At 40.9% G+C, this 27,923-nt stretch overlaps 2 protein-coding genes across 4 annotated transcripts in view; both read right to left on the bottom strand.

Moving 5' to 3' along the window:
* The window catches only part of prrc2c (proline-rich coiled-coil 2C), a 30,849-nt gene extending 17,486 nt beyond the window's left edge, over window positions 1-13,363 (bottom strand). Inside the window, exons 1-11 of one of the 2 annotated variants that reach the window (XM_053613656.1) lie at window positions 12,810-13,363; window positions 6,339-6,509; window positions 5,669-5,846; window positions 3,854-3,963; window positions 3,506-3,631; window positions 3,077-3,369; window positions 2,546-2,625; window positions 2,095-2,234; window positions 1,903-1,990; window positions 841-1,024; window positions 156-717 (exon numbers count right to left, since the gene is read on the bottom strand). In XM_053613656.1, coding sequence (XP_053469631.1) covers window positions 156-717; window positions 841-1,024; window positions 1,903-1,990; window positions 2,095-2,234; window positions 2,546-2,625; window positions 3,077-3,369; window positions 3,506-3,631; window positions 3,854-3,963; window positions 5,669-5,846; window positions 6,339-6,453 — 1,876 coding nt within the window. In that variant the 5' untranslated portion in view covers window positions 6,454-6,509; window positions 12,810-13,363. Of the gene's footprint in view, window positions 1-155; window positions 718-840; window positions 1,025-1,902; window positions 1,991-2,094; window positions 2,235-2,545; window positions 2,626-3,076; window positions 3,370-3,505; window positions 3,635-3,853; window positions 3,964-5,668; window positions 5,847-6,338; window positions 6,510-12,809 lie in introns of both variants that reach the window. The other variant, XM_053613655.1, reaches the window with a different exon arrangement.
* Window positions 13,364-16,117: 2,754 nt separating this feature from the next.
* LOC128600896 (flavin-containing monooxygenase 5) lies at window positions 16,118-27,779 on the bottom strand. 2 transcript variants are annotated; one of them, XM_053613657.1, is made up of 9 exons: window positions 27,664-27,776; window positions 25,842-25,983; window positions 25,427-25,615; window positions 25,052-25,217; window positions 20,352-20,494; window positions 19,643-19,839; window positions 17,565-17,920; window positions 17,287-17,359; window positions 16,118-17,159 (listed from the first exon to the last, which is right to left on the bottom strand). In XM_053613657.1, the coding sequence occupies exons 2-9, from the start codon at window positions 25,971-25,973 to the stop codon at window positions 16,730-16,732; spliced, it is 1,686 nt and encodes a 561-aa protein (XP_053469632.1). In that variant the 5' UTR covers window positions 25,974-25,983; window positions 27,664-27,776; the 3' UTR covers window positions 16,118-16,729. The 2 variants fall into 2 exon arrangements, with proteins under 2 accessions (XP_053469632.1, XP_053469633.1); XM_053613658.1 differs by lacking the exon at window positions 16,118-17,159 and having other exon boundaries at window positions 17,313-17,423; window positions 27,664-27,779.
* Between the last annotated feature and the right edge of the window lie 144 nt (window positions 27,780-27,923).

Raw genomic sequence — 27,923 nt, forward strand, 5'->3', positions numbered from 1 at the left:
CAATGTGAATAATATAATTTTCTAAAATTTGTATTTTTTGTCATGTTTTCAATGTACTTTCAATGAGTTTATATTGCAACAAACTAGGCAACATAAGTTAAGTGACAGACAATAACCAAGCCCATAGGGATATAAACTCTCCATCCCATTCTTACCTCTACACTCTTCTGGGCTAAAGTAGTCTCTAATTGGTTGTCTTTCCACCTGTACCTCCTCAACTACTGCAACCTCCACCTCGGCTTCCTGTGATTCGGTAACAGTCCTGTGGACCGGAGGGCTGGGTTGCCTGGTAACAAACTGCGGCTCCTCCTCCACACTTGGCTCTGGCCCATCAAGAGAAGGTATGGGCACAGATGGGAGGGGTTGCTGTGCAGGAGCAGCATGAGTGGGCGAGGTTTCAGCAGGCAAGCTAGGCACTATTTCAGCCTCTGATTCATTGCTCTGGACGGGCGTAGTAGGTTTTGCAGCCTCTGGAGTAACAGCAGGCCGTAGCTTTTCATTGAGGCGTTTGAGCTTCTCAGCACAGGCGGCCAGCCTCTGCTCCTCCATTCGCCTTTCCTCTTCCTCACGCCGCCGCCGAGCACGCTCCACAGCCTCGGAAAGTTCAGACTGCTTCTTACGCTTCTGTCGCCACGCCTCCGAATCATCCTCACCGGCAGCGTAGGCTGTGGAAGGTTTTGACAAACGAGCCACACCAGTTCCTGCAGATCGTCCAGCCTGGGAGAATAAAGAGCCTGTTATCAGCCTGGAAGCTCATCTCATATATCCAACAGCAAGATACAGACTGCATAGGCATAATCAACACTTATGAAGACGACAAACTGAAGTTGCATGCCTTACCTGGTAGTCTTGAGGTGGTCCCGTTTTGTTGTACTGAGTTGCACTGATTGGTGAGGAAGCTCTAGGCTCCCCACTGTCTGCCCATGAGTTCCTGTGCTCACTTCTGTCCTCTCCTCCTTCTTTCCAACTCTCCTGGGCATCAGCGTTGCGAGCTCGTATGCGTTCCACCTTATTTACCCACTCCCTGTATGGAAAAAATTAAAAGCTTTTTTTTTTTTTGCAAAGTTAACATTTTCCTCTCAAACACCATAAAATATGCTAGATAATTTCATCTATAGGATGAACGCACATACAATTCAGTTACAGTCACTGTTATTTACCTGCCAGTATACTATGGGTGTAAAAATTCCATAGTCTGTAACTGCAACTGTTTTGTGCTCAAAATATTTGTTGTGTGCTTCTGTATTTAGATTTCAATCTTAAGCGGAACAAGTATTTTATGTGGTTTTTTTTAACGTCATAAATAATAATTTACAGAACATAACTATATTCAACTCCTGAACCAGAGGTCATGTGGAACTTTCTGGCAAGCTTTCTATCAGGTGTTGAAGGTTGTTTAGCTTGCAGTGACTTACCCGTTCATCAACTGTGCTACAGGTAGTAAATTTACTCCTACTGTGTGTGTGTGAAACCAATCACTGTACAACAAACTCGTGGATGAAAAGCTGCTGCTACCTATGAAGTATTGTCAATTTCTTTTATGTTCATTCAGAATGACTCATCACCACTGAGACTTGATTTTTCTACGTTGTGCAAAGAAAAGTTTGACTGTGGCAAAAATAAGCAGACTGGATGAAAAATTGTCCCAAAAAAAAATAAAGAAGAAAATATTCTCATGGTGTTTATTCAAATTTGGTGTGAGTAGGTGTGAGCAGTCAGAGGTTAAACATGCTGGTCAGTCAACTATATCATACAAATTCATTTTGGGCATTAAAAGGTACATTCATTTACAATTAACAACCACCCCAGTGTATTAAAATTGATATGAATCAATTAATGCATCTAATATTATATCGTGTGTGGCGCGAAAAATAATAAATATATATATTGATTAGCACTCACCAATTGTCTCCTTTCTCCTTGGCTGCATGATTATCCTCATCGTCACTGAAGTTCAGTTTCTCTGTGTAGTCAACTTCCATCTGGGCACCTGGGAGGGGAAAGAAAAAGAAAATAAAAAGATCGCAGCAAGAGATTAAAGAACTACTCTGACCGCTAAATAGGCTACATTTGGCTTGAAGAGCGCCGACTTACCAGCCCAACCCTCGTCAGCATCCGTGTCAAGATTGTCAAGCTCTTTCAGTTCAGAAGCACTAATAATTGAGGGTCGGTCTGGATCCTGCATCCACGACTGTGGAGGAGGCTGGGAAGGTCTTCCACCAGGCCTTGGACCTCTAGAGAAGAAAGCAGAGAGAGGAATAGTAGGCACAAGGAACAAAGAGTTCACAGGGCTGAAGGAATGCTTTGGAGCCATTTCAAATGCAGTCTTATCTTCTCATAAGTGAATGAGTAAAGTCACTCTTATTTATTTAACTGTGGGAAAATGCTACGGTTCAGAGGAAAACAGGCAGGAGGTAGGGGCCTCAACAATAGCAGTCTTGAGAAGTTTAACTACAAATGAATCTCATTTTATTAAAGAGATAAAGTCTGCTGCTTTGACGTTAGAACAAATCTATACTATTTAAGGCCTGGCTGGATTACTCACTTTAATCCATCTTGCTGCCCAGGGTACCTGAAGTTTCCTTGTACAGGTGCATAAGACATACGAGGGTAGGCGTGGAACATCTACAGAACAGGAAGAATGATCAAGTTCATATTGAATTCCAAAATGAGATCAATGACACTGCACATAAATTAGTAAACGGAATTGGCCGTTATACCGTGCAGTTCATTATACAGTTCAGCATTAACGTATAACAAAGGAAGAACAACAATTGCTGACAAACATCACCTTAAATTGTTATATCTTATGTAGTACGAAGACAATTAGCAGCACACTAACACAGGTTTAAGAAATAAAAATAGTGATGGAGACCTACTACGCAGAACGGTTCGAATCAGTTGATGTCAATCAAGCAAACCAAAAAAATAAAAATAAATTTACACCACTTAAATGGCAGCTCTTGTTAATTGCTGTGTCAGAGTTAAACCGTAAAAAGGGATGTACCAATGCTAAAAACAAACATGGTGCTTGTTTCTTTTTTATCTTTTACCAGGATATTGAATCATGACTTACATAAGGTGGCATCATGCCTCTAAACTGAGCAGGGACCTGAGAGGGTTCTCCTCCAGGTGGCTGCTGTCCACCATTGAGTTTGTGCTGTGGGGCTGGAGCAGGAAGCTTGTCTTTGGCATCTCTCTTCTCCTTGCCTTCCCCAGTAGAGGGTTTCCCTGCCACGTCCACGTCCCCTGTTGGGGAAGGTGTACCACGACCCAGTCCTGCCTCTTCAGAAGCCTTGCTGTCCATCTCAGAAGGGCCGGAAGCCACGTTCAGGTTTCTACCCCCACCTTCTCGCCAGCTGCCCACATCTGTGGAGAGGAAAAGGGAGGAAGAGAGAAAGACTGATTAAGGGAAAATAATTAGAAGCCTTTTTATTGTTTTTACACCAATGCTTAAACGTGCAACAAAGCTTTCATCACAATCAGGAAGGACCGTTTTTCTTACTTTGAGGTCTGAGGCTGGGGCCCGGTCCATAAGGCTCTTCCTCCTGCTCGCCTGATTTCTCAGCCTCACCCGCTGCTTGCAGGCTGGGGAACTCCTGGTGGAACTGGCTGCTTACCCTTGGAGTTCCTACTTCGAGAGAACAGCACATTTTCAGTCAATTCGCAGGGTCAAATCTGTATTCAGCATGAGTACAATTAACATTTGAAAAATCATTAAATCATTTTTTTTCTTTTTAGAAGTCTTATAAAACCTCGGTAAGAGTTATAGATAACTGACAATTTTCTGTGCATTGAATAGGAAAAATGTTAATCAGCACTCTACAGAAGCAGTGTGTGTACAGTGCCTAACCATCAACTGGCCCGGACTGCTTGTTATTGGCCCAGGAGCGGCTGCCCAGAGGATTTTCAGACACCTGAGGGACAGGAGGCTTTGGCTGTGGGGGAGGAGTCTCCTGCTGCCTACAAACACAAACCATTAGAGGTTATACATATAACAAAAGACAGGACGGATGGAGGAATGACAACTTGAATAAAGTAGACAAATCAAAAACGGGCGGGGGGGGGGGGGGGGGGGGGGGCGGAGGAGTTGAATCTTCACCCGTTAACAAAAACCTTTGAGCGAGTCTGGACTGGCCTATTCGGCAACAGATGTAGATGATGCATTCCCAGCGATTATCCACGGAGAAACACCTATTTCTACCAACAACACGATTGATTGTCTATTTGCACTAAATTGATCCAAATTGATTTGATTAGTTAATAATGGGTTTCAGATTATTTGGTAGTAGTTACAAGAGTTGTGTGCCGAGTATCCATGAGCAAGTGTGTGGCTACATGCATGTTATAAGCATTTTGCTCACCATGCTGTCGTGGAGATCACTGGATTAGGATTTCACGGTGCATTGAAACTTCATTACTTTTTCGATCCCAATACTTTCGGATCTTTAATTCATTATAGCACCATGGTTTTCCCTGGGTGAATCACATTACACACTGCTAATCAACAGTGCACAGCGACACAAACCACACAGTATAACGTGATAAAAGCATGGTCAAAGCGAATCCATGTCCACAGCTTGTCAAAAAAACGGAGTCAAGGAGTGAGTTATGGGCATGTTTTGGCTACCTTGCAGATGGCGAGGGTAACCCAAAAGAACACTCATTGACTCGAGGTTTACAGTTTTATACTGTACATCAAATGTTATTGTCAACTTGAGATGCTTTGCGAATGAAGAGATGACAGAAAAAAAATCAGATTTCCCTCATTATTCTGTCTTTTTAAAAAAAGTGATACAGTAAGCAAGTGCGTATCTACGTGTGCCTTTTAAGGTGGAACGGAAAAACAGAATAAGACACTGGTGAATAAGAAGCCAACTTCAGCCTCATGAAATAATTACAAAGATATGGAAAGCTCTCAGAAAAACAAGAGGTAATCTGTACCATTCCTTGTGACTGGGATGGTACACTCAAGCACACATCCATTTTACCTTTAGCGTCCATCTTTAACATTGTAATCAGAACGCAGAGTACATTTAAAAGGACTTAAGGTACATAAGTAGATCATAAGGGCCACATTAATTAGCTTTTAGAGTAGTACTTTAAAGGTACACTACATGCACTTTCCCAGGTAAAAGATTACTAAAGGCACAAAAGATCCAGTAATACAGAAAAGTACAATTTAGTCCCTTTTTTCTAAGAGTGTTCAAGACAGTCATTAAAATTCTGCCTTGAACAGATGTTTCTACGTTATTTAAAAATAATAATTGTATAAGCATGTGGAAATTTTTTTTAAATTAACTACTACATTACAATAAAATTTACGCATGCTGATCAAGGGTTTAATATTTGCATAGTCTTTGAATATTGCCTTGAAATTTTAAACTAATTCTGCTTAATAAACTTTATTTTCAGAAAAAATAAAATCGCTGAGATATGAAAGAGATGCCACGAGTTTTCACAAGAGGGGAATAATGATGAGGTTACAATAATCAGATGCTTATGTGAGCACATCCGTGATGGCAGTACAATATGGTTTTGGGTTAATTATCACTACAATCTTGGCCTTTGAATACTAATATTGCAATAGTCTGCAATATGAACCCTATAAACCCTCCAACAAAGAAAATTTTACTTGGGAGGGCGGGTGTAATAAAGTATGATGTACCGTTCGTCTCCAGCCTGGTCCTGTTTCGAGGCCCAGCCACTGCCGTCCTTGGGAACGATGCTGACGTTGGGGTCATTGCCTTTGTTCTCAGCCTTCAGACTGGGCAGGTTGGCTGGAGGGGGCATACGCCGACTGACCGCAACTTTGCCCAAACTCTGGAGCCCATGTCTGGCAGCAACTAAAATGGAATAATGTGCAAGAGATTGAGGAAAAGGGTAAAGAAAAGGAGTTGCTGAGGAAGGGAGGGGAGTTGATTTCAAGTCAAGCTACACATACAGTAAAAAAGTGTGAATTTAATCCTAACAACATAAAGACATGCCCAGGGGATGCAATTATGATGGACAAACAAACGCTCACATAGAACACACAGGAATGCTGATTCAAGAGGACAAAGGCTGATCATTTCAGCTGAAGATGTAAATGAACCAGGGAGAGAAAGAGACTCCTAGCCAGCACCTCACCTTCCACCCAGCTAATCAGCGCTTCCTATAACAATGAGTGGCTTTTTAAAACAAGTTAACTTGACCTTGATGCAAACATTTTGCGAATCGTAGTCTCAACCTTAACCTTGGCACAGACATCATTTTAACTATAAACCATAAATCCTACTAGACAGAACAAACATGGTTGTTTTCTTTTTGAAAGGGTTCCTTTCTAGGTGCTGCCATACCTGCAGTTTTCTGGGTCTCCAGAGACTTGCCCTTGTAAGTGTTGAAGAGGCTAAGGGTTGCATACTTGGTCTTGCCATCCTTTGCCTTGGTGCTCTGCCCTGACTTCTCTGACATTTCGCTGGAAACTCATTGAGTCTGGTCCTCCGGTCTCACCCCTCAGAACCAGGCTCCTGTCCAGACGAGGGAGGGGAAAGAAAAACAACAAACACACTGTGGTTGATGATCCTCTACCATGGATTAAAGCTGAGTCAGACGGTTAGAAGTTGTGTTTTCTCTAAGTCGTAGGAGTATATGAACCTGAGCAAGTGCAAATAGGAGTTTGCAAAACGCGAAGTAATTGAAAGCCTAGGCCAAAATCACTCAAAAGCATATTACTACACTAAACGCTGTCAAGCTGGACATCCATGCTTTTATTCTTCCCTCTGTAGTTAACTATGCCCAAGTTATTTCCAAATTACAACAACTCTCCTTGCTACGGAGAGAAATCTAAAGAGTAAGCTGGGTTAACATGTGGCTACAAAGATCTGCAGCTTTAATCACTATAAATCAGCAACGTCATTCATGTTGAAGTGACAGGTCTGTAAATCACATGGGGTTCCATTCAAAATGGATGATGAGTCATCAGTACCACAGAGGAACTGAACTAAAACAAGCATGAGGCAAGAGGATCACATCATAATAGGTGCAAGTCTACCCATCACCAGAAAAACTAATAGCAACCTTTTTACATCCAACAAAGATGTAAACACCAAATATAAGAGTCATTTGCAAAAATGTTAAATGTACTGGTAGACAAATTAGTAGCCAGGGCAGACTGTTCCAGGCTATTCGTTTTTTTGTTTTCTTATTCCATAGTTAGACAAGTAGGTTTAACAATCAGAAAAGGAAAAAAAAAAAAAACTAGCTCAAATGTACATTATTGCATTCAATTCGCTACCACATTTTGGTATGCATTGACTTCACTTTCCTGCCGGAACACGGAGCCCTCTCCCAGATTGAGTGGCAAAACGTCCAACAAAATGGCTGGTTTTAATAGGGGAAGCAACGAAAACAAGTATAACTAATGATTTTCAGCCTAAATTAAAGGCAGTTGGACTCCACAGTGACCCTTACAACTTGCCAAGAACCTGTGGTCCGTGAACATTGGCATGTGGCCAGAAATCAGTTTTCCCAACATTTATATGCACCTGAAGCCTGAAGTCATACAAAAGCCTTGACAGTTGGTCCTACTTCAAGGTGGGATTTGTTGGAGAAATTAAATTGACAAGAACACAAACATTCTGGTTGAATAAACAAATATAATAAAATAAATAAATAATTTTATCTGCCGCTCAGTCTTTTTGCCACTCACTGGGGGTAACCACTGCGAGTTTCAGTTAAGCTTCCAGCAAACCAAATCCTGGGACTAGGTAGCACACTGGAGCTTTTACTTGGCCAGTGGGCTATATAATGAATTTATGATTTGTCCACCCCAAGATTATAGATAATTCATTGTATATTTAATGGCAGGAAACCAAATTTTCCTGCAAATACCCATACAACACAACAATACAGCAATACTAATTAGAAGTGGATTGCTTTAGCTGGGGATGTGTGCTATGACTAATCTGCCTGACGTTTAAATTGAAGTTTTGTAACTGACCAGTCAAAAAGTAAGAAACCCCCAGAAGACAGTCAAAAAAAACAACAACAACAAAAAGTGTGTGTATATATGATCCATTTGAAGTAATTATGAACCACAGTCAAACTCCATAATTAAAGTGCACCTAATTTTGTTTTAAAGATCTCATACAATAGATTTACATGCCCCCAAGGTCAAAAAACACTTTAATGTGTTCATAATTTAAACTGCGGCATTACTCCCCCCTGGGTCACGAACGACTCGTTAAATGATCCGTTCTAAATGATTCATTCTAAACTCCTCCTTTCAGAGAGCATACTCTGCTCTGATGTACCAGCTGTTGTGGTCTACCGCTGTCAGCAAGCAGCCAATGAAGACCAGAGGTCTTTCTGTTACAAACCTACGTAGGTTAGCACAAGAAGTAAGTCTGGAATTACTAACGACTCGTTTCAGCTGTTCAGAATCGGTTCCTTCTTTTAGGAGTCAATAACTCTGTCCAGCGCTTTGATTTTTGAAACTTCGCAGATGTTTTTACATTCACAAACAACTAACACACTAAATGAAAGGTAATATTTGAAAAACCATAATAGGTGAACATTAATGTCCAACAATCCGTTGTTATTGCTACATACTCTGTCTTCTCCATGGTCTCTTTCATATACGCGAGCATGTCCTGATGTTCGGCTCCAACCTTGACCTGATCATTTTCCACCCTGGGTGTGTGTATTCAGGCTCGACGAAGTCAATCAATTTTCAGAAGCTGAGTGATAGCATGTCTCTCGCTCAGAGATAAGCGCGGTAATCCCCCCCCCAAGCCAGAGTGGACGGGATCACAGCAGCAGCGAGTTGAAGTGATGGGCATTCGCTTGCTTCGGCTAGTCTCTCCTATGATACCACCTATGTACCTGTGCTGAATACGGTTATGCACGGCTTCAGTGACACAGCTTACGTAAAACTTTTCCGTTTTCTTCCAAGTCAAAATACTCCCACACCATGCTCATCTTTCGAGTGGTCATTTCTGAGCCCGCCGCGACTGACTTGGAACAAACGCATGCGAGATCTGAGGTAAAATAAAAAGATTTCATTTCCACTCTAGATAGACTTAAAAATACTGTATCATTATTTCCAAACATTTTATTTTAATGTTATTTAAAAAAAAAAAAAAAGTTTTAAATGCAACACTGAAGTGACAGTAATCTGAATGATAGAATCCTGGGGAATTTGTGTGCAATCGACTATTGTTTTCAATGTCGACTAGTAGCAGCATCCATAGTTTTAGCAGATTTATGTAACAATGATGAATTGCAAAACATTGCACTGTACTGTGAAGGTCAATGGCCAGCAATACAGCACCACAATGAGGTGCGCAAAACATTCACATGCCCAAACTGAACGACACTGCATGCAAACACACAAAAAGATGAGCTCTTGTTAAGCACTTCATAGAATACGAAACTACACGTGCTCTTTTGGTGAGAACTGAAAGTGAAAGTTGTCTGATACTAGTACAAGAGTACAAGCATTGACTGCTAAGAAAAAAAAACAAGCAAAAGTGACTTCTTAAAGCTTTTATATTTGTCAGAAATGTATACACTACTGCTTCTCAATCCTACATAACTTATTAATCAAAGGGGTTTAAAGTGAGGGTTTGGTGGGAAAATGAGACAAGAGGTTGATTGAGGTCACTCACTCTCTCACACACACACACACACACACACACACACACACACACACACACACACACACAAAGAGCATACAAATGTACATCTGTTCGATAGAACCAAGAAGTAACCACTAGGGATAGGCGATACAGACTTAAAACTATATTGCGATATTTCATGGTATTTTTGCAGTGACGATATAAATGACCAGAGGAAAAGAGTAAACATTCAACACCATTGTTTCTGGCCACAAGTCACATCAGCATACAGTGGTGGGTTTTTTTCTTGAGGTGCTGGAACGAATCTGATATGTTTGCACCCTTTGTTGATACAGGATTTTGACACACTTTAGAAATCACAGACACCGATTCCACATCTGATCTGTATCCGAACCACATCCTTATCACAGAGGAAGCTCTTTTTAGGGAATTAATTCTTCTTCCTCGTCTTGGGTTTGAACTCTACCTTCAGTCATGCTTGTTCTTGTTCTACGTGTGAGACTCCCACGTTGCAGCACGTAAACACATCAACTACATCGTCAAAATCCAATCATGGGGAGGAATTGTGCCAGTATATAATGGACTTAAAACTTACTGCAAGATTCTGATGGCTAACGTAAAACATCACAAAGATGCAGGGGGTGGGCTTGTAAGACATGTATATTATGTACAAGACGCGTCATGCCCAAAAAAAAAAAAAACACAAAAAAGGGGTGGTCAAAGGCAATATCCAGTTTGATATTGAATGAACGATTCAGGACAGTAGCTGTCCCGATATTGAACACCTGTATCAGGTCAGGACAAGGGACAGAGTTCTCTGTCCACATGCACAGTGCATTAGCACAAGAGAGTTTATTTGCATCCACAACTGCATTATTAACATTCAAACTAATCCTAGATTAGCAGTCTTTTTCTGAAGGCCACAATCGTTCTCTGAAAATTTTGGAATTTTGGAGTCTCCACCGTCAGTGCTGTGTAACAGTCTGAGATAAAGCTGTAAATAAGTCTTCTGACAAGTGGAAAGTCTTCAGGATAGAATTTGGTGTTTCTCAGTAACTTAAGATGCATTTCTTTTGTCTTACCATCAGCAGACAGAAAAAAAAAAGAGACAGCTGAAGGATTAACACCATCCTGTCACTGCTTATTTTCCATCAGGTTTTACTCCTAAGTGACTGGTCATATAGCAAAGAGAGCATTAGGATCAGACGCTCAACTGTTCATGGACGTTTTGAGATGTGCCTTGAAAGAAATTCAACAAGATGAATTAAGGAAAGCAGTTTGTTTCACCTTCAGAAAACCGGATACGATAAGCGGAGAGTTTGACTTCAAGCCACAATCAAGGCAGCTCCAGATAACATTTACTTGCAGGTTGTAATGGATGGGATGAAGCATGGGGTAGGAAGGGCTATGGGTTCCAGTGAAACAAGACACTACTCTATATGCCCTTTTGTGTTTGTTGAACATCCCAGTCCAGATTTAGTCCTCTTTTGCTGTTCTAATAAAGCTCCACTCTTCTGGGAAGATTTTCCACCAGATTTAGGAGCATGGCTGAGGGAATGTGTGCTCATTCTGCCACAAGAGCTTTAGAGAGGTCAGACGTGCAGTCAGTGTAGTGTGGTTGAGGTCCAGCATCATGTCTGGACTTCGCGTTGTGCACAGTGGCACTGTCATGCTGGACTAGATTTTGGCCTCTTAGATCCAATGAAGGGAAAGTGTAATGCTACAGCAAACATACAAGAGCTTTTACACAAACATGTGTCTTATACAAATTTGTGGCAACAGATACTTTCGGCCATAAGGCGTAGGTTTCATGTGTGCATATTTGAGTGATTTCCTGCTAAATTGTAGGTATTAGACAACAACAGAAGATTATATATTTATATATGACTTCAATACCACAATCATCAAGAGGTCTATGGTGGGTGAGAGGAGGGGGTTGAGACTTGCGCTTAGCCAAGCTTGAAGCTAAACCATTTTCTAACACATCTGCCTCACAAACACACAAGCCAATCACAATACCAACATATTCCCCATCAGCATTCAAGCAATCGCCAGTGTTGAGCTAGTGCCCCTAGGGGACAAAGCAAAGTCAATCTCTCTTCAGTAAGAATGGCCAATGTGCTCTTATAACAACTACTCCATTATAGACAGATCAGTCTTGCCAGGAAGCATGATCTGTCTTGTTTGCCTCTTGGTCAAATATACTTTTACCTACTTCCTTGTTAAATGAACCCCCACCCCCGAACAAGTCTTTACTTAGACAAGGAAGTAATGACATGATCCAGCCACCTACTGACTTCTCAGCTCGGAGTGTCCCTTATTACAGCAGCAGGAGAAGATTATTCACATCTGACCTGCTCTCCTGCTTATGGTGATGATGGAGTGCCCCTGACTCTGACTGATATAGAAGAGTGTTTGTTAAAGGCCTAGTGCTTCTTGACGATGTTTTCTGCAACTCGTCCATTGATTTGATTGTAAATGGCGCGACAAAACAAATGTGGTCAGGGTATCTACCACTGGCTGGATACCTGAGGAGGAGGAGGATTAGGAGGGAGCACAGAAACTCTGTCTGCAGAGGAACATCCTGAGTTATGATAGTCTTATTATTGAGAGAAAGACTTCATTAGTAACCACGGTGCTTTTAATAAGCCTCCAGGAGAACAGAATAAACGCACAGGCATTGTGAACATGCACTTTAGCTTCAAGAGCTAATAAATCCACTGCGGTTTCCGTTGGCTATGAGGTTTTATTTTATTTCCAGCGATGAATGTTAGGAAGATAGTACTGCGTTTACACCAGAAGAGTGAACACAGCTAGCGTGTCTTTGCTGAAGGGTGGGTGAAAGCGGCCCGGTGAGTCGGCCTCCGGTTCACAGCCCCGTTTTCTAAACCTCAACTTCCTAAACCTGACCCTGACCCCAACCTCCCACAACTAAAAAGCGAGTAAAATCACAACCTAACTCACATAACCGGAACAAAACTTACCAGCACACAACTCTGTAGGCTTTCCGCTTTGTTCAGTCCAGTCCCTGAGCTGTACTCGACTCTGTCCGGCGCACTAATTCCTGCTCCACTTAGCAATGCTAACACAGCTAGCTAACACAGCCCGCATGCTCACAGCCAGGGTACGCGCTTTTCATCTTCTACCGACTGAGTGGTGTGAGACAATACCTCGGGTCTTTTCACATACCTGTTTCCGCCGGTCCCGTCGCTGACTTTATGTAGGCCGCTTTGCCCGTCTGAGTGCACGCGTGTACGTGTGTTGGATTACAAAAGCTCGCTATGCTATGCTATGCTATGCTATGCTATGCTATGCTATGCTATGCTACACACTGGTTAGCTAGAGCTCCCAAGCTCACAATCTCTACCAAAAGCGAAGGACTCTGTCCGGTAACGTTTCTCTTGCTTAACGTGACCGGTAAAACCCGGCGGGGGAAAAAATACAAAATCAGACCGACCGGTGGCGTTACTTGATAATATTTTCTTCCTCTTCTTTTTATTTATTTTTTTCTTCCCCCCCGTTGTCTCGTCTGAGACAGCTCTTCTCCAGTCGAGAGAGGCCCCCTCTCGCGCCGCCGCGGCCTGTCGCGCAATCAAAGATGGCAGAACGCCAATCCACGAGTCCATGACGTCATTACGTAGCCGCGGTACGTCATTTTAGAAGGCAGGCGCGCGCGCACGCGATACTGCACCGGCAGAGGGAGACCGTGAGCTTAATGAGTCATCCCAAACAGCATACTAGCACACTACTACACTAAAAAAAACTCCGGTTTCCTCCCCCCGTCCAAAGACATGCATGGTAAGCTGATTGGCGTGTCTAAAGTGTCCGTAGTGTATGAATGGGTGTGTGAGTGTGTATGTGATTGTGCCCTGCGATGGACTGGGACCCTGTCCAGGTTGTACCCCGCCTTGTGCCCGATGGTTCCTGGGATAGGCTCCAGGTTCCCCCGTGACCCTGAAAAGGAGTAAGCGGTTGAAGATGGATGGATGGATGGATGGATATATATAAATCATGTATTTATTTATTTTTCACACCAAATTGTTGAGGCCCCCCGGGCGCCCCCTGGCCACGACCCCCACTTTGAAAACCACTGTCTTAGGTGACATACAGTATTTTGTGGACACCTGATCATCGGACCCATATGTATTTCTTCTCCAAACTGTTAACACAAAGTTTGAATTACACAACTGTATAGAATGTCTTTGTATTACAATTTCCCTTCACTGGAACTAAGAGGCTCCATGAAGACATGGTTTGCCAAGGTTGGCTGAAAACCTTTGGGATGAACTGGGACACAGACTGCACCCCAGGTCTCCTCGTCCAACATCAATGCCTGAGCTCACTAATGCTCTTAGTTAGTTAGTTAGTTACATTTATATAGCGCTTTTCTAGACACTCAAAGCTCTTTACATACTAGGGGGGCGGCGGGATCTCCTCAACCACCACTAGTGTGTAGTATCCACCTGGATGATGTGATGGAAGCCATAGTGGACCAGAACGCCCACCACACACCAGCTATTAGTGAAGAGGAGAGAGTTCTATAGCCATTTCAGAGATGGGGATTATTAGGGTGCCATGATAGAGAAGGGTCAATGGGGGAATTTCGCAAGGACACCGGGGTATACACCTACTCTTTTATGATGTGTCCAGGGATTTTTAATGACCACAGAGAGTCAGGACCTTGGTTTAATGTCTCATCCGAAAAGGCGGTGCTGTTTTTACAGCAGTCAGGAGAAGGCAATGGCAGAATAAGCACAAATCCCTATAGCCACACTAAAAAAAACAGTATAACAGCAAAGTGGGGACTAAATCTGGAATGGGATGTTCAAAAAACACATATGGCTGTGATGGACAGGTGTTTGCATCCTATTGGCCATATAGTGTACTAGTTAGTAACCTGTGGTAGCATGCGGTTTGGGTCATCATCGATTTGTATTTTACATATATTAATGCTGCTGCAAGTAAATTCATCTCTAGAACCAACCATCGCCAAAACATGTATAGATAGAGGAAACCTAGATGCCAAATTAGCAGGGGTGGTCCTAATTGGTCCTAAGCCAACGACATAAGTAGGTGTATAGTCTAGAATGTCTCTGTATACTCTAAAATTACAATTTCCACACACTGGCACTAAGGAGGCCCAAACGTGTTTCAGCATGACAGTGCCTCCGTGCACAAAGCAATGTCCATGAAGACATGGTTTGCCGAGGCTGGCATGGAGGATCATGAGAGGCCTACACAGAACCCTGACCTAACCAAACTGAACACCACTGATAGGAATTTGGGATGAACACAAACTCTTCGCCTGAAATAAGGATCTTTCAATTCACAGTATCTCTGGAAACTGACACGTTAAGTTGGGTGAGAACAGAGGATATAGAGTTCTCTCTGGCTTTGTGTGAACTTTACTTATTCTGTTTATAAATTATGCATTACAGAGTACCCTTCAGTCAACATGTATGCAAATAACTTCCCTATTGTTGTTACATTTTCGTTTTGGTTTCACTCAAAGTATTTACATGTTTTTGACCAGCAGATGGAGCCAGTGTCAACATCTCTAATGTACCTACACTGTGTCTCAGATGGACTGTGAGGATATCTTTGGTAATTGGGAGGTCCAGCATAGAAGAGATCAGTTCTGTTTTGTCCAGATTGATTGTCAGATGATGAATCAAAGGTCAGTGCCTTAATGTCACTGATAAATGGTATGGTCTTGCTGCTTTATCAAGGAATAAAGTTAATTTGGTACATATTTTCACGTTTTGAACCATATCTATGACCAAATTAAATGCTTTTCAGCAACATATATCTATTATAATATTATTCGAGAAATGAGACAAGCTAAGCAGCACAGAGCCATGTGTGTGTGTGCTATAAAACCGCTGACAAGAAAAAGTAAAGAGAGAAATAAAGAATCTATTTGAGTTGCCCCAAGTCTGCCTCCCGTCTCCTCAGTGCCGAACCAATCAAGGATCCAAGGGTCACAATTTAGTAGAGATACTTTGGCAAGTACAGTGTTTTGAGTGATTGCTGATAGTGGGACATTATATTTATGGTGTAAGAATATAAGCTTGGACAAAGCTATCCATTTTTTTATTAACTTTGTCCTCTCTTTTGATCCTGTTGATTGCCCAATTTTTTGAGAACCATCATGACCTGGCTTGTACTTTTTTTGCCCAGAGCCCAAAATCATTTCTTTAGAACGGCAGGGTTAAATGAGTCTACCAGCCCAAAATACAATCTAAACCAATCAGAGTTTGAAAAAGCCCAACCAAATGAAGTAGGTAAGAAAGTGTCATAAGCATCACTGGTCCAATCTGCTTTTCTTTATCACAAAAATCACTCCTCATTAAAAATGGTTTAACATGTAAAAGGCATTAGACTTAATGAAAATGTAATGATGTTTTACAGGTTTCACAGAACTATTTGCAAGTACTCATGTACTGTAATTCATTCAGAATTTAAGACAATTAAGATCAGCATATCAACTACAATAATGCCAATAAAATCAATAAATAATTTAGTGAAATTATAAAGCATCATAATGCAGTTGTTGCTATAACATGAATGCTTGTTGGTATAACAGAGCAGTTCAGGAAGTGGTGGAAAAAACTTACATTCCATCATTAAAATGAAATGGTTATTAATGTTAATGAAATGCATAACCATGTGAGAAAGTCAACTTATATGGTATTATAGTAGAAAATAAGTTGCATGTTTAAATCAATAAAACCCACGACAGACAAAATTATTTAAAATTATACAAAGGGTATGGGTACATTTCTAAAATTAGCACCTGCAGCCTTGAATATAAGGCATATAAAGAACCATAGTGAGTTTTGGAATCTGTTATTTGCAAACAATATCACTGGTCTCTAATAGAGCAGAATATATGTATGTAACTATTTACATTGAGAATTGTTAGGTAGCAAGTATTTCATATTGCTATTGTTGAGGCTTTAAAAATTTAACAGGAAATATTAAAAACAATTTCACTTTTATGTTGTCTTCTTACTCATAAAATATCTCTTAGACCTTCTCTATGTATGATGCTTGCAAGAGAATAACCCCTGCTTGAGCTGCTTTAAAATAAATCACTGCATTAGCAGTCAGTGCCTCACCACAGGCAAAGGCAGATGAGATTTTAGCCTGTCCAGGAAGGACGTGATGTCTGGGAGGAAACTAGGCAGATTGGCCCTGGTGAAGTAGGCAGTTGACAGTAGAGCAGCAGCAGACACAGACAGGAGGAGAGGGAGATGGGAGTGACGTGATTCCTGCACAGGGACTTTGCGTGTCTTCAGCGGCTGGGCTACACGCTCCCACTGGGTGAGGATGGCCTGACGAGCCCCGTCCCACTGACCAGGCCCACATAGCCGAAACTGGTATGGAGTGGAGGGACCGAACAGAACCCTCAAACCCAAACGAGGATCGGTCAAGATCAACCATAGGAGGTTGGGACGCACACCCACTTGCGTGGCCAGCTCATCCATGTAGGGGAGGTAATCTACCTGGATGGTATGTCTCTGGGAGGTTACATACCTGAAAAAGGATGGCAGAGTACAGCATTATCCTCAGTACACTATTATCCTCTTTAAACACAATGACTTTTTAAATTCCTTATACAGACAGAGAGTTTTCCCAAGACACATATATAACTGTGTATTACCTCTTAGCCATACGGTCCTCCTTCATTTTAATGTCTTTCAGCATGCTGCTCATTGACGGAAGCTTTCTAAGCCCTATATGGCAACATTAAACAATATAAGTCCTATTCATGCAGTTTCTGGGTACATGTCAGATTTTCTAGAAAAAAAAAACTGTCTATAAATCCACCACATTCATAAAAAGCAAAACATTACCCTATTACAGAAAAGTGACTGCCCTGCAATTTAATGCCCCGTGAAATATGTAAACATGCTACTTTGAACATTTAAATTCATTCACCTTTGAAGACACGTGTGGCCCAGCGAGCCTGCATCTCAGAGATGGGCATAATGGCTCCCAGAGGTTGGATGAGGCCAATGATAGCCAGTGTGGGTCTTTCAAGGCCTGGAGGGAACACATACTTATACAGGCGTGTCTTGTTCTCTGTGACTGAGATCACATCGCGTTGCAGGAAGGGGAAAGAGAAGGTGTAGCCTGTGGCAAACACCACCAGATCAATGTTGTCCTCAACAGTACTGTCATCAAAGATGACGCTGGAGCCGCGGAATTCACGCACATTAGGCTTCACCTTGATGGTGCCAGAAATGATTCGATTTGGCAGATCATCATTTACCAAGGGGTGCTGGCTGAGCAATCTGGAAGATTGTGACAAGGAAATGTGTTTAGTTAACTCTGCAGGATGTACAGTCCCCTTCTTTGTGCTATACACCAAAGACATTTTGGTTTGAGATCAAAAGATGGATTTGAGTCAAGAGTTTAGGATTTCAGCCTTTATTTCGGGGTATTTACATCTAGATGTATTAAACAACATAGAAGCTTTTGTATCAGACCACCCATTTTTTTAGGTGAACAAAAGTATAGGAACAGATAAGTAAATTAATCTTGAAGTAAATGAAAGTAAATAACACTTAATATTTGGTTGCATATCCCTAGCTTGCAATAACTGCATCAAACCTGCGACTCACTGACATCACCAAGTTGTTTTTTTTCTGGTGTGATGCTTTTTCAGGCTTTTACTGCAGCCTCTTTCAGTTGTCAGTAGTTTTGGGGGGTTTCTCCTTTCAGGCTCCTCTTCAGGACATGAAATGCTGCTCAACTGGGTTAAGGTCTGGTGATTGACTTGGCCAATCTAAAGCCTTCCACCTTTCCCCGTGAAAAAGTACTTTGTTGAGTTGGCAGTGTGTTAAAGTTCCTCTCTATTAATTTGGATGCATTTCTCTGTAAACTGGCAGACAAAATGTTCCTGTAAACTTTTGAATGTATTCTGCTGCTACCATCATGAGTTATACCATCAATAAAGAATAGTGAGACTGTTCCAGAAGCAGCCATTCAATTCAAGCCATGACACTACCTCCACCATGTTTCACAGATGAGCTTGTATGTTTTGGATCATGAGCAGATGCTTTCTTTCTCCACACTTTGGCCTTTTAGTCACTTAGGTAGTGGTTAATCTTGGTTCCAGAACTTTAGTGGCTCATATCTGGCTTTCTGATTCTTACTGTTGATGAGCGGATTGCATCTTGTGGTATGTCCTCTATATTTCTGCTCTCAAAGTCTTCTTCGAATGGTGGATTGTGATACTTTCACCCCTGCCATGTGAAAGTTGTTGGTGAGGTCACTGACTGTTGTTTTTGGGGTTCTCTTCACAGCTCTCACATGGTTTGTCATCAACTGCTGTTGTTTTCCTTGGCGGACCCATTTGGTGTCTGTCCAAATTGTTGTATCGGCTATGCTAAATGTTTGTGCAGTGACTCTGATTGATTTTTCATCTTTTCTCAGCTTCAAAATGGCTTGCTTTTCTCTCTCTCACTGATTTTGATGTTGGATTATCCTTTTAAACAACAAATGCAGTCTTCATAGGTGAAACTCAAGGCTAAAACCATGAGATATCATGTGTTCCAATATTTTTCTCAGCTACAAATTAAGTGGTCTGATACAAAATGTGCCATGTTCTATGTTGTTTAACACATCTACATATAAATATAAGGAAATAAAATCTGAAATTCTAAACATCTTCTGATCTCAAACCCAAACATGTTCAGTCTAAAGCAAAAACAATTGACTTGACCGTGCCGTTCCAATAGTTTCAGAGGGGACTGTATCCACAGGCCTAATTTTATAAACAACTCTTGGAGTAAATGCTGAGAGCTAAGGCAAGCACCTCATCATTAAGTAATTAATTGTACACACTGGGTTTAGCAAAACAGGATATATAAATGCTGTTGAACAAAGGGGCTGTGTGTCTGATTTAACTTTAGCTTTGACTGGCTCTAGTAAGATTTAAAGAATTAATTCCACTATTGTGAAATGTACAATGCAAATAAAATGTAAGCAGTTTAACCGATTCGTCACTGTACCTGTGTTTTGGCTTCAGCCCATACAGTGAATGATTAAACCTCTCATTGAGCCTCTTCTCTGCCACATTGCATAAGAACCCAAAGGGCAGAATAGACTGGATCATTCGAAATGCCCTGCTCCAAATTATATCGACTGGAAGACCATTGGTTCCTACACGATTCAGGACCCAGGAGCCTCTCCTAGTGCTCAAGAAAACCTGAAGGGGAAGGCAGGATTTATTGTTTTTTTATTTAAGTCCTCTGAAATACTGAACATGATACCTACATGTGCTCTGGCTTCATGTTTTTTTTGTTACTCAATTGGTTTGCAAATCCAAATGTTTTTTCTTCCATCACGGGTTTAGACTTGGTGGTCTTATATGAAACAGTATAACCTCATCATTAGTAGAATAAATTAAATATAGTGTCAGATGTGAATGTCACAAGCACTCGTTATTTTTACGCAAGTCATCATGATTTATAGTTCTAAAAAGTGATATATTATCCAGAATAGTCAAACACTGTCCTTCTTTTAATGATTTATGCCACTGTAGAAACTTTGTAGCTCAGAACCAGCAGGCCTTCATGAACTTTTACTAAGTTACTGCTCCTCACATGGCAGCCTGAAAAAAAAACAGTGTCTGCTCACTGCTGATGAAATATTACAAGTCAGTACACAACATCCAGGTGCCCCTGAAGGATACACGCTTTGTAGAAGTGTTGCACCCACCTGTTTGGTCACCCTGCTGAGCTCCACAGCAATGTCGCCTCCTGAATTACCAATTCCAATCACAACCACTCTCTTGTTCCGCCATTCATCTGAAGTCTTGTAGTCACGACTGTGGAAGTATTTCCCTTTGAATGTGTCTATCCCTGAAGTGAAATATAGATATTTATCAAGATGTTTATTTAACACCTAATACATCATGTAAAGAAAAAGTATTTGCTGACATTGTTCAGGAACTGTATCCTGCACCTTCAGCAACATGTTGTGTAGCTGAATACACTCCCAGGAGTTGCTCATGTCAAGATCTGCCACACTATATGAAATGTGGTTTAAGTCATTTATAAACTAAACAGTGATTTCTGCTGTATAAAGTTGAACCTGAGACATCTGCATAACTGCATGTGAAGCATACACCAATCAGCCATAACATTAAAACCACCTGGCTAATATCGTGTAGTTGTTATTGTGTCGTGTGCGGTGTTATCTGCCACCAAGACGTTAGCAGGAGATCATCTAAGTCCTGTAAGTTGTGAGGTGAGGGTCTCCATGGATCTGACTTTCTTGTCCAGCACATCACACAGATGCTCGATCAGATTGAGATCTGGGGAATCTGGAGGCCAAGTCAACACCTTGAACTCTTTGTCATGTTTATCAAAGCATTCCTGAACAATTTATGCAGTGCGGCAGGGAGCATTATCCTGCTGAAAGATTCCACTGCCATTAGGGAATACTGTTGCCACAAAAGGCGTGTGCTTGTTCTGCAATGATGTTCAGGTAGGTGATACGTGTCAAAGTAACACCACATGAATGCCAGAACCCAAGGTTTCCCAGCATGACATTGCCCAGAGCATCACACTGCCTCCGCCGGCTTGCCTTCTTCACATAGTGCATACTGGTGCCATCTCTTCCCCAGGTAAGTGATGCTGTGGTGTGAAAAAAGTATTCCTGATTTCTTCTGTTTTTGTGTATCTCTCATACTAAATTGTTTCAGAAATTAAAACAAAATCTACAATAAAAACAACAGCAACCTGAGTAAACACAAAATAGTTTTTAAATGATCATGTTATTTATTGAAGCAAAAAAAAGTTATCCAATACCAACTTGGCCTATGTGAAAATGTATTTGCCCCCATAGTTAATAATTCTCCAAATCTATGAAACTGTCATATCAGTTTGGGAAGGGTTACAAAGCTATTTCAAAGGCTCTGGGACTCCAAAGAACCACAGTGAGAGCCATTATCTCCAAATGGAAAAAAAATCGGTACAGTAGTGAACCTTCCCAGAAGTGGCCGACCTTCCAAAATTCCTCAAAGAGCACAGCAACTATTCATCCAGGAAGTCACAAAAGAGCCAAAGACAACATTAAAGGACCTTCAGGCCTCTATTGCATCAATAAAGGTCACTGTTCATGACTACACTATCAGAAAAACAATGGGCAAAAATGGCATCCATGGAAGAGTGGCGAGGTGAAAACCAATGCTAACCCAGAAGAACATTAATGCTCGCCTGAATATTGCCAAAACAGACCTTGATGATCCTCAAACCTTTTGGGAGAATGTTCTGTAGACTGATGAGTCAAAAGTGGAACTGTGGAAAAGTGGACAGGGGTCCAGTTACATCTGGTGTAAACCAAACACTGAATTCCACAAAAAAGAACATCATAACTACAGTGAAGCATGGTGGTGGTAGTGTGATGGTGTGGGGATGCTTTTCTGCTTCAGGGCCTGAGCAACTTGCAATAATAGAGGGAAATGTGAATTCTGCTCTCTACCAGAAAATCCTAAAGGAGAATTCAGTCCGTAAGTTGAAACTCAAGCACAACTGGATTATGCAGCAAGACAATGATCCAAAAGATAGGAGTAAGTCCACCTCTGAATAGCACAAAAAAGTTACTGTAATTTCCGGACTATAAGCCGCTACTTTTTTCACACGCTTTGAACACTGCGGCTTAAACAATGATGCGGCTAAGTTATGGATTTTTACGGGCTAACGAGCTTCATGCCGCCAAAACATTTAGCCTCGTCACACCGGACCAATGAAATTACCGAACAGGTCACGGTGGACCAATGAAACTGTTGGAATTAAATCAAACGCACTCACATTAAATTCTTCAGATCAGTCATTTTGCGCTTCATGCACACCAATATGATGCAGCTTTCAAGTTAAAGTGGCAGTCCGAGTTGAGTGGGAGGCTTGAATGACTAGCGGCGAGAAATCATTTACCAAAACTGGCCGCATGCGAAGAGCAACTTTTGCTCAAGTCTGCCAGTGGATCCTAACAGCATGGAGCAGTGTCAAAAAATCTACTATCACCAACGGGTTTCGAAAGGCTGGACTGCTGTGTGACGAAGAGGACAGCACAAGCTCAAGGGCGAATTTGCCCCGAGACGTAAGTAACATTGAGAGCGACAACGAAAGAGAGTCTGAGGAAGTGTGTGACGAAGTACCGGTAATTCTGAGGCTGTTCAATTCCGACACTGAAGAAGACAACTTTAGTGGTTTTAGTGCGCAGGAGGAAGATGAAGATAGCGATCAATAACTTTTCCTGGTAGGCAACTGTATTTTTTTTTTTTTTTAACCAGCCGTGTTACAGGCACTGTTCGGAAAAAAGCATTTACGGTACATATTTAATTAAAAGTTAAAAAAATCTTTCTGTGTAACATCTTTCTGTGTAAATATCTCATGTTACAACGTGGACACCTGCGGCTTATAGACAAGTGCGGCCTATATATGTACAAAATTTTTTTTCTTTTTAAAGTTAGTGGGTGTGGCTTACATTCAGGTGTGCTCAATAGTCCGAAAATTAGGGTAAATTAAGTTTTGGAGTGGCCTAGTCAAAGTCCTGGCTTGAACCAGTTGAGATGCTGTGGCACCCTCCAGTGTGGCTGAACTAAAGCAGTTCCACAAAGAAGAGTGGGCCAAAAATCCCACCACAGTGCTGTGAAAGACTGATCTCTAGTTATTGGAAGTGTCTGGTTGTAGTTTTGCTGCTAAAGGTGGGACAACCAGATTTTAACGTTTAAGGGGGCAATTAGTTTTTCACATGGGTGATTTTTTTTGCTTCTATATAAAAAAAAAAACTGTATTGTGTGTTTACTCAGGTTGCCTTTGTTTTATATTGTATTTCATTTGAAGATCTAGAACTATTTAGTATGAGATACACACAAAACAGGAGAAATCAGCAAATACTTTTTTCACAGCTCTGTAAAAGAACCACTGCATACCTGGAACACCCCACAAGACCTGCCGTTTTGGGGACGTTCTGACCCAGTCGTCTAACCATCACAATTTGTCTCTTGTCGAAGTCACTCAGATCCTTACGCTTGTCCATTTTTTCCTGTTTCCAACACATCGACTGTGAGAACTGACTGTTCACTTGCTACCTCATATATCCCATCCCTCGACAGGTGCCATTATAACAAGATAATCAATGTTATTCATGTCACTTGTCAGTGGTTTTCATATTATGGCTAGTCTGTGTACAAGGGCACATGTTAATGAGCACTTACTTACTAATGCAATGGTGGACTGTCAAAAAGACATGCATGGTAGGTGGAGTAAGGGGTCAGGGGGACTGGGCACTTCAGGGCTGAGCTGAATGGTGTGAATAATGCTCTTGACAAGGTGTCAGTGAGTGGAATAACGGTCATGGTGAAGGAAAGCAGTCATTCCAGTAATGAATTTGAGAAGTGGATTTCTTTCTGCTCGGGTGACAACTAATGCAAAGACACTATCTAAGTGGTTCTCCCAGTGGATTGTAAGGCCATCTCCATAGGGGAGCTGTCAATACCAAAAAAAGTGTAAGCTTATTCCACATGGGGTATGGCTATACCTGTTAAATATTGATGGGAGGTGTTTCCATTTCAAACACATATTTGTTTGGCTTCTCTTCAAACAGTTGCAGTTGGACTTTGTAACTTTATCATTAGCTCTTTCCTGGACCATGCTCTCTAATATATCCTCCTGCCTCAGCTATGGCTGTGAGGGGCATGAGTATCTGTCCCATACTATAATTGTGTGAAGTGACTGAACATGAAAATTAGGTTAAGAAAAGAACCCCAGTTTCCAAGAAGAAGAAGAATGTGGTATAACACTAGGCTGCCCCACATAGAAGTCACAGCTGGGAGAAGAGTGACTCCTACAAGTCTTCGGCCTTACAGGAGTAAATATGTCTTTAGTCAGGTGCACAAAGCTGTGGTATCTCATACCATCTGTGTTAAATTTTGTTTCCTGGTCCAGGATATTGCAGTTTTTGGTAGAAATGTCATACGTCAAACATGTAAAACACATAGAAAAAAGTGCTATTTTGTTTAAATGTAGTCCTGTTAAATAAGTAATTTGCATGTTATTTTGCAGGAGTTAGCAAATTATTTTCACAAACACACAAACCTATAATGAGTAAGCTGAAAGCAGATACGATGTTGTAAATTCAAACCAGCCTCTCTGATGTGCACAGTTAATAAGTAAACAAAGTCCAATGTTTAGTCTAATGCAGATGCTGTAACAATTATGTAATATTGACATGGCAGCCATGCCCTGTGATAACCTACAGTAGTTAAAACAGTAACACAAGTCTACTATGGCAAAGGGCATATATTACAGTATGTGGATGTTCATCTAGGTCTGCAGAGTCATGAGGTATGTCCTCATTTTGAATGCATGTTGCAAAATGAGAGCCTGCTCAAAAAAAACTTGATGCTGTACCTGGGAAGTCTTTCAGAGGAAGATGAGGGTGACAGTGGTGTCCGGTGCAGACAAGCACAGCATCAAACACATGTTTCTCTTTCTTCCCATTCCTGTCTTCTGTCTCAATGTCCCACTGACCTGTCTGAGCAAAATCTGGTCTTGGGCTGACGTTAAGTACTTTTGTCTGAAACATACACACATCTGTAATAAGAGCACAGCAACTTCTTTTCCAGCCTTTAAACCAAGTACAGTATACATAAACTGTTAGACATTAGCAGTGAAAACAGAACTAACTTTATCTCAGTATATAAACAATGGTCAAAGTTCAACACAATATTTAAGCAAATGGCTGGCAAACAGCTAGTATTAAAGTTGCACTGATTGTTAACTGACCTGCAAGCGGATATAGGGTCTGAGCTGGAAGTGGTCAGCATACATGTGAAAGTAGTCCATAATGTAAGAATTGTGCATGTAGTTTGGGAAATGGGCTGGAATGGGGAAATCACTGAAACACATCATCTCCTTTGAAGTGTTGATGATCACTGAATGATAGATGCTGGCCCTGTCTGACTCAGGATTCTCCTGGAGAGGAAAGTATGTGATGACAAGAGTTCAGAATTGTTCATTTCAGAACCATTCATAAATACTTCTATGTGAATCAGTCGACTAAATCTTACAGTCTCATGAAGAAAGGTTTAAGTTTTAAAGTTTATGATCAAATATATGGCATGTTTATATATTCATTTAAACATAGACATAAAGTGTCAAGTGCAGTACAGTGAAGTTGGGGAGAACCACTTCATCCTACCTTAAACCTCCAGAGTCCTCCAATGTCATCACTGCTTTCAAAGCACACTGGCTCCAGACCTTCATCCAAACAACACTTAATGCAGGTCAGTCCAGAGCTTCCTCCTCCGATCACAGCAACTTGCTGAGCCATGCTGCGCCTTCTACATGCAGACAAGTGGAATTAGGTACTTTACGATGAAAGGCTGAAACTAAATAGCAAGTTGTAACATTAAATACAGTGGTGCTTGAAATGATGCAAAAAGAAGTCTCCAAGAACCCCAAAATTTCATCACAGGATCTGCTAGTAAGTCTTACAACTGTTGGTGTCAAAATGCATGCTTCTACAATCAGAAAGAGATTGCAAAATTTGACCTGCATGGGAGGCGTGCTGGGAAAAAGCCTTTGCAAGACTACAGTTTGTCAATGAGCATATATAGCAAGACCAGGCCTTTTGGAATAATGTGCTCTGGCCAGACGAATCAAAGATAGAGTTGTTTGGTCACAGTAACAGCACACGTGTCTGGTGCAGACCAAAGACAGTTTTTCAGGAGAAGCACCTCATACCAACTGTGAAACACAGTGGTGAAACACACAATTTTTTTCCTTGTGGTTTTGTTCAAGTATGTCAAATTTACGACTTAAGCAAGGTTCATACAAGGGGTAGATGGACACGTACAAGGGAAAGACACACGCAAGGAGGGTAGACAAGAAAAAAGGCAGAGTTCTTACAATAGGAAAAGCTCCCAGAGTCACAATATGTTTCAAGTGTATTCAAATACAGATACCACCAGGGGGGAAAAATGAAACAAACTCTACTGTACTTTAAACATTACAAATATAGTTTTTTTAAAAAATATATAATTTCTACCACTTCTTTCTTTCCATTAATGAAACAAAATACCCCAACACACAATACATTTATAAAATCCTCAAGGTGTTGACTACCTACATGTGAAGAAAAGAAACTTACATATTCATCATATTGTGAAGAAGCATGGCTTACCATTTCTTTCAAGATAGATTGAAACCCATTGTTTAAGTCATATTTGGTACATTTTTTATTTGTAGCATTTATTCAAGCTGTAAATAAATCACATGCTAATAACAGCATTCAAATTCAAATATTGTGCACTAAAAAATCTTCAATCTTTTCTCAAATTATGTATTGAACAGAATTAACTAATAAAAAGTATGTACAGGTTTACACAATAATCACAACAGAAAACCACCACTAAAAGGGTACATGACATTTTATAATTTATATCTTTCAGTAACAGTATAGAACAGGATTAACAAAAAACATCAATATCAGCCTGATGTTTTATTATAGGAATTATAAACACCAAGTAAAACTGACTACACACTCAGTAGTAAAGTTCTACTGTATATTTCCCTGTCTACCTTATTCCACTGCTTATTAAGAGGTTTCATAACAACACCACTTAATGAAAACAATATCCATAAACGTATCATTTAACCGTAGTTATAGTATGTTTCATGCATGCATTACATCCCATCACTTTCTTTCACTACTTATTGTATGAAAAGATTTGTATTTATTTTTTACCTGAACCATATTTGGTTATACCAAACAAATGATTACATGATAAACATCTGTACATGATTTGAACTAACATTTCTTTGTTACAGTAATACACCTTATGTATATAGGCGTCATAACATAGAGATGATAGCTGATCCCAAAAAATTCCTGAGTTATAGAAAAATAAAACATGCTCTCTCTCTCTCTCTCTCTCACGCACGCACGCTCTGATTTATTTACAGCTGCACAGTGTAAAGCATTGGCGATGAGAAAGTCTGAATTACAGACACAGACTTACCTTGCTGCCAAAATAACAAGAAATTATCTCCAAAAATTACACACAAACTGTATTTATGTATTCAACAAACTATCTAGTCTGCAAATGGGAAGAGCCTCAAACATGGTGCTGTTTGATTGGCCAAACGATCAAAGCCCCGCCCTTTTGTCAACATGCACACTCATGAGTAAAAGACTACTGCATTGGACTAGACGTCACAACTCATAATTCCCGACCGGGAAAACCAACAAACAGAACGTTCCCTCAACTACTCTGCTGTC

This window comes from Ictalurus furcatus, chromosome 25 (genome assembly GCF_023375685.1).
Source record: "Ictalurus furcatus strain D&B chromosome 25, Billie_1.0, whole genome shotgun sequence".
Lineage (NCBI taxonomy): Eukaryota > Metazoa > Chordata > Actinopteri > Siluriformes > Ictaluridae > Ictalurus > Ictalurus furcatus.

Bases quoted from the DNA above. Each gene is read 5' to 3' on its own strand.
- LOC128600896 (XM_053613657.1), bottom strand. From the start codon at position 25,973: ATGGCTCAGCAAGTTGCTGTGATCGGAGGAGGAAGCTCTGGACTGACC. The intron at 25,616-25,841 runs GTAGGATGAAGT...TTTCCTCTCCAG, and splicing joins GAGGACTCTGGAGGTTTAAG to GAGAATCCTGAGTCAGACAG. The intron at 17,360-17,564 runs GTGAATGAATTT...GTTGCCATATAG, and splicing joins GGCCACACGTGTCTTCAAAG to GGCTTAGAAAGCTTCCGTCA.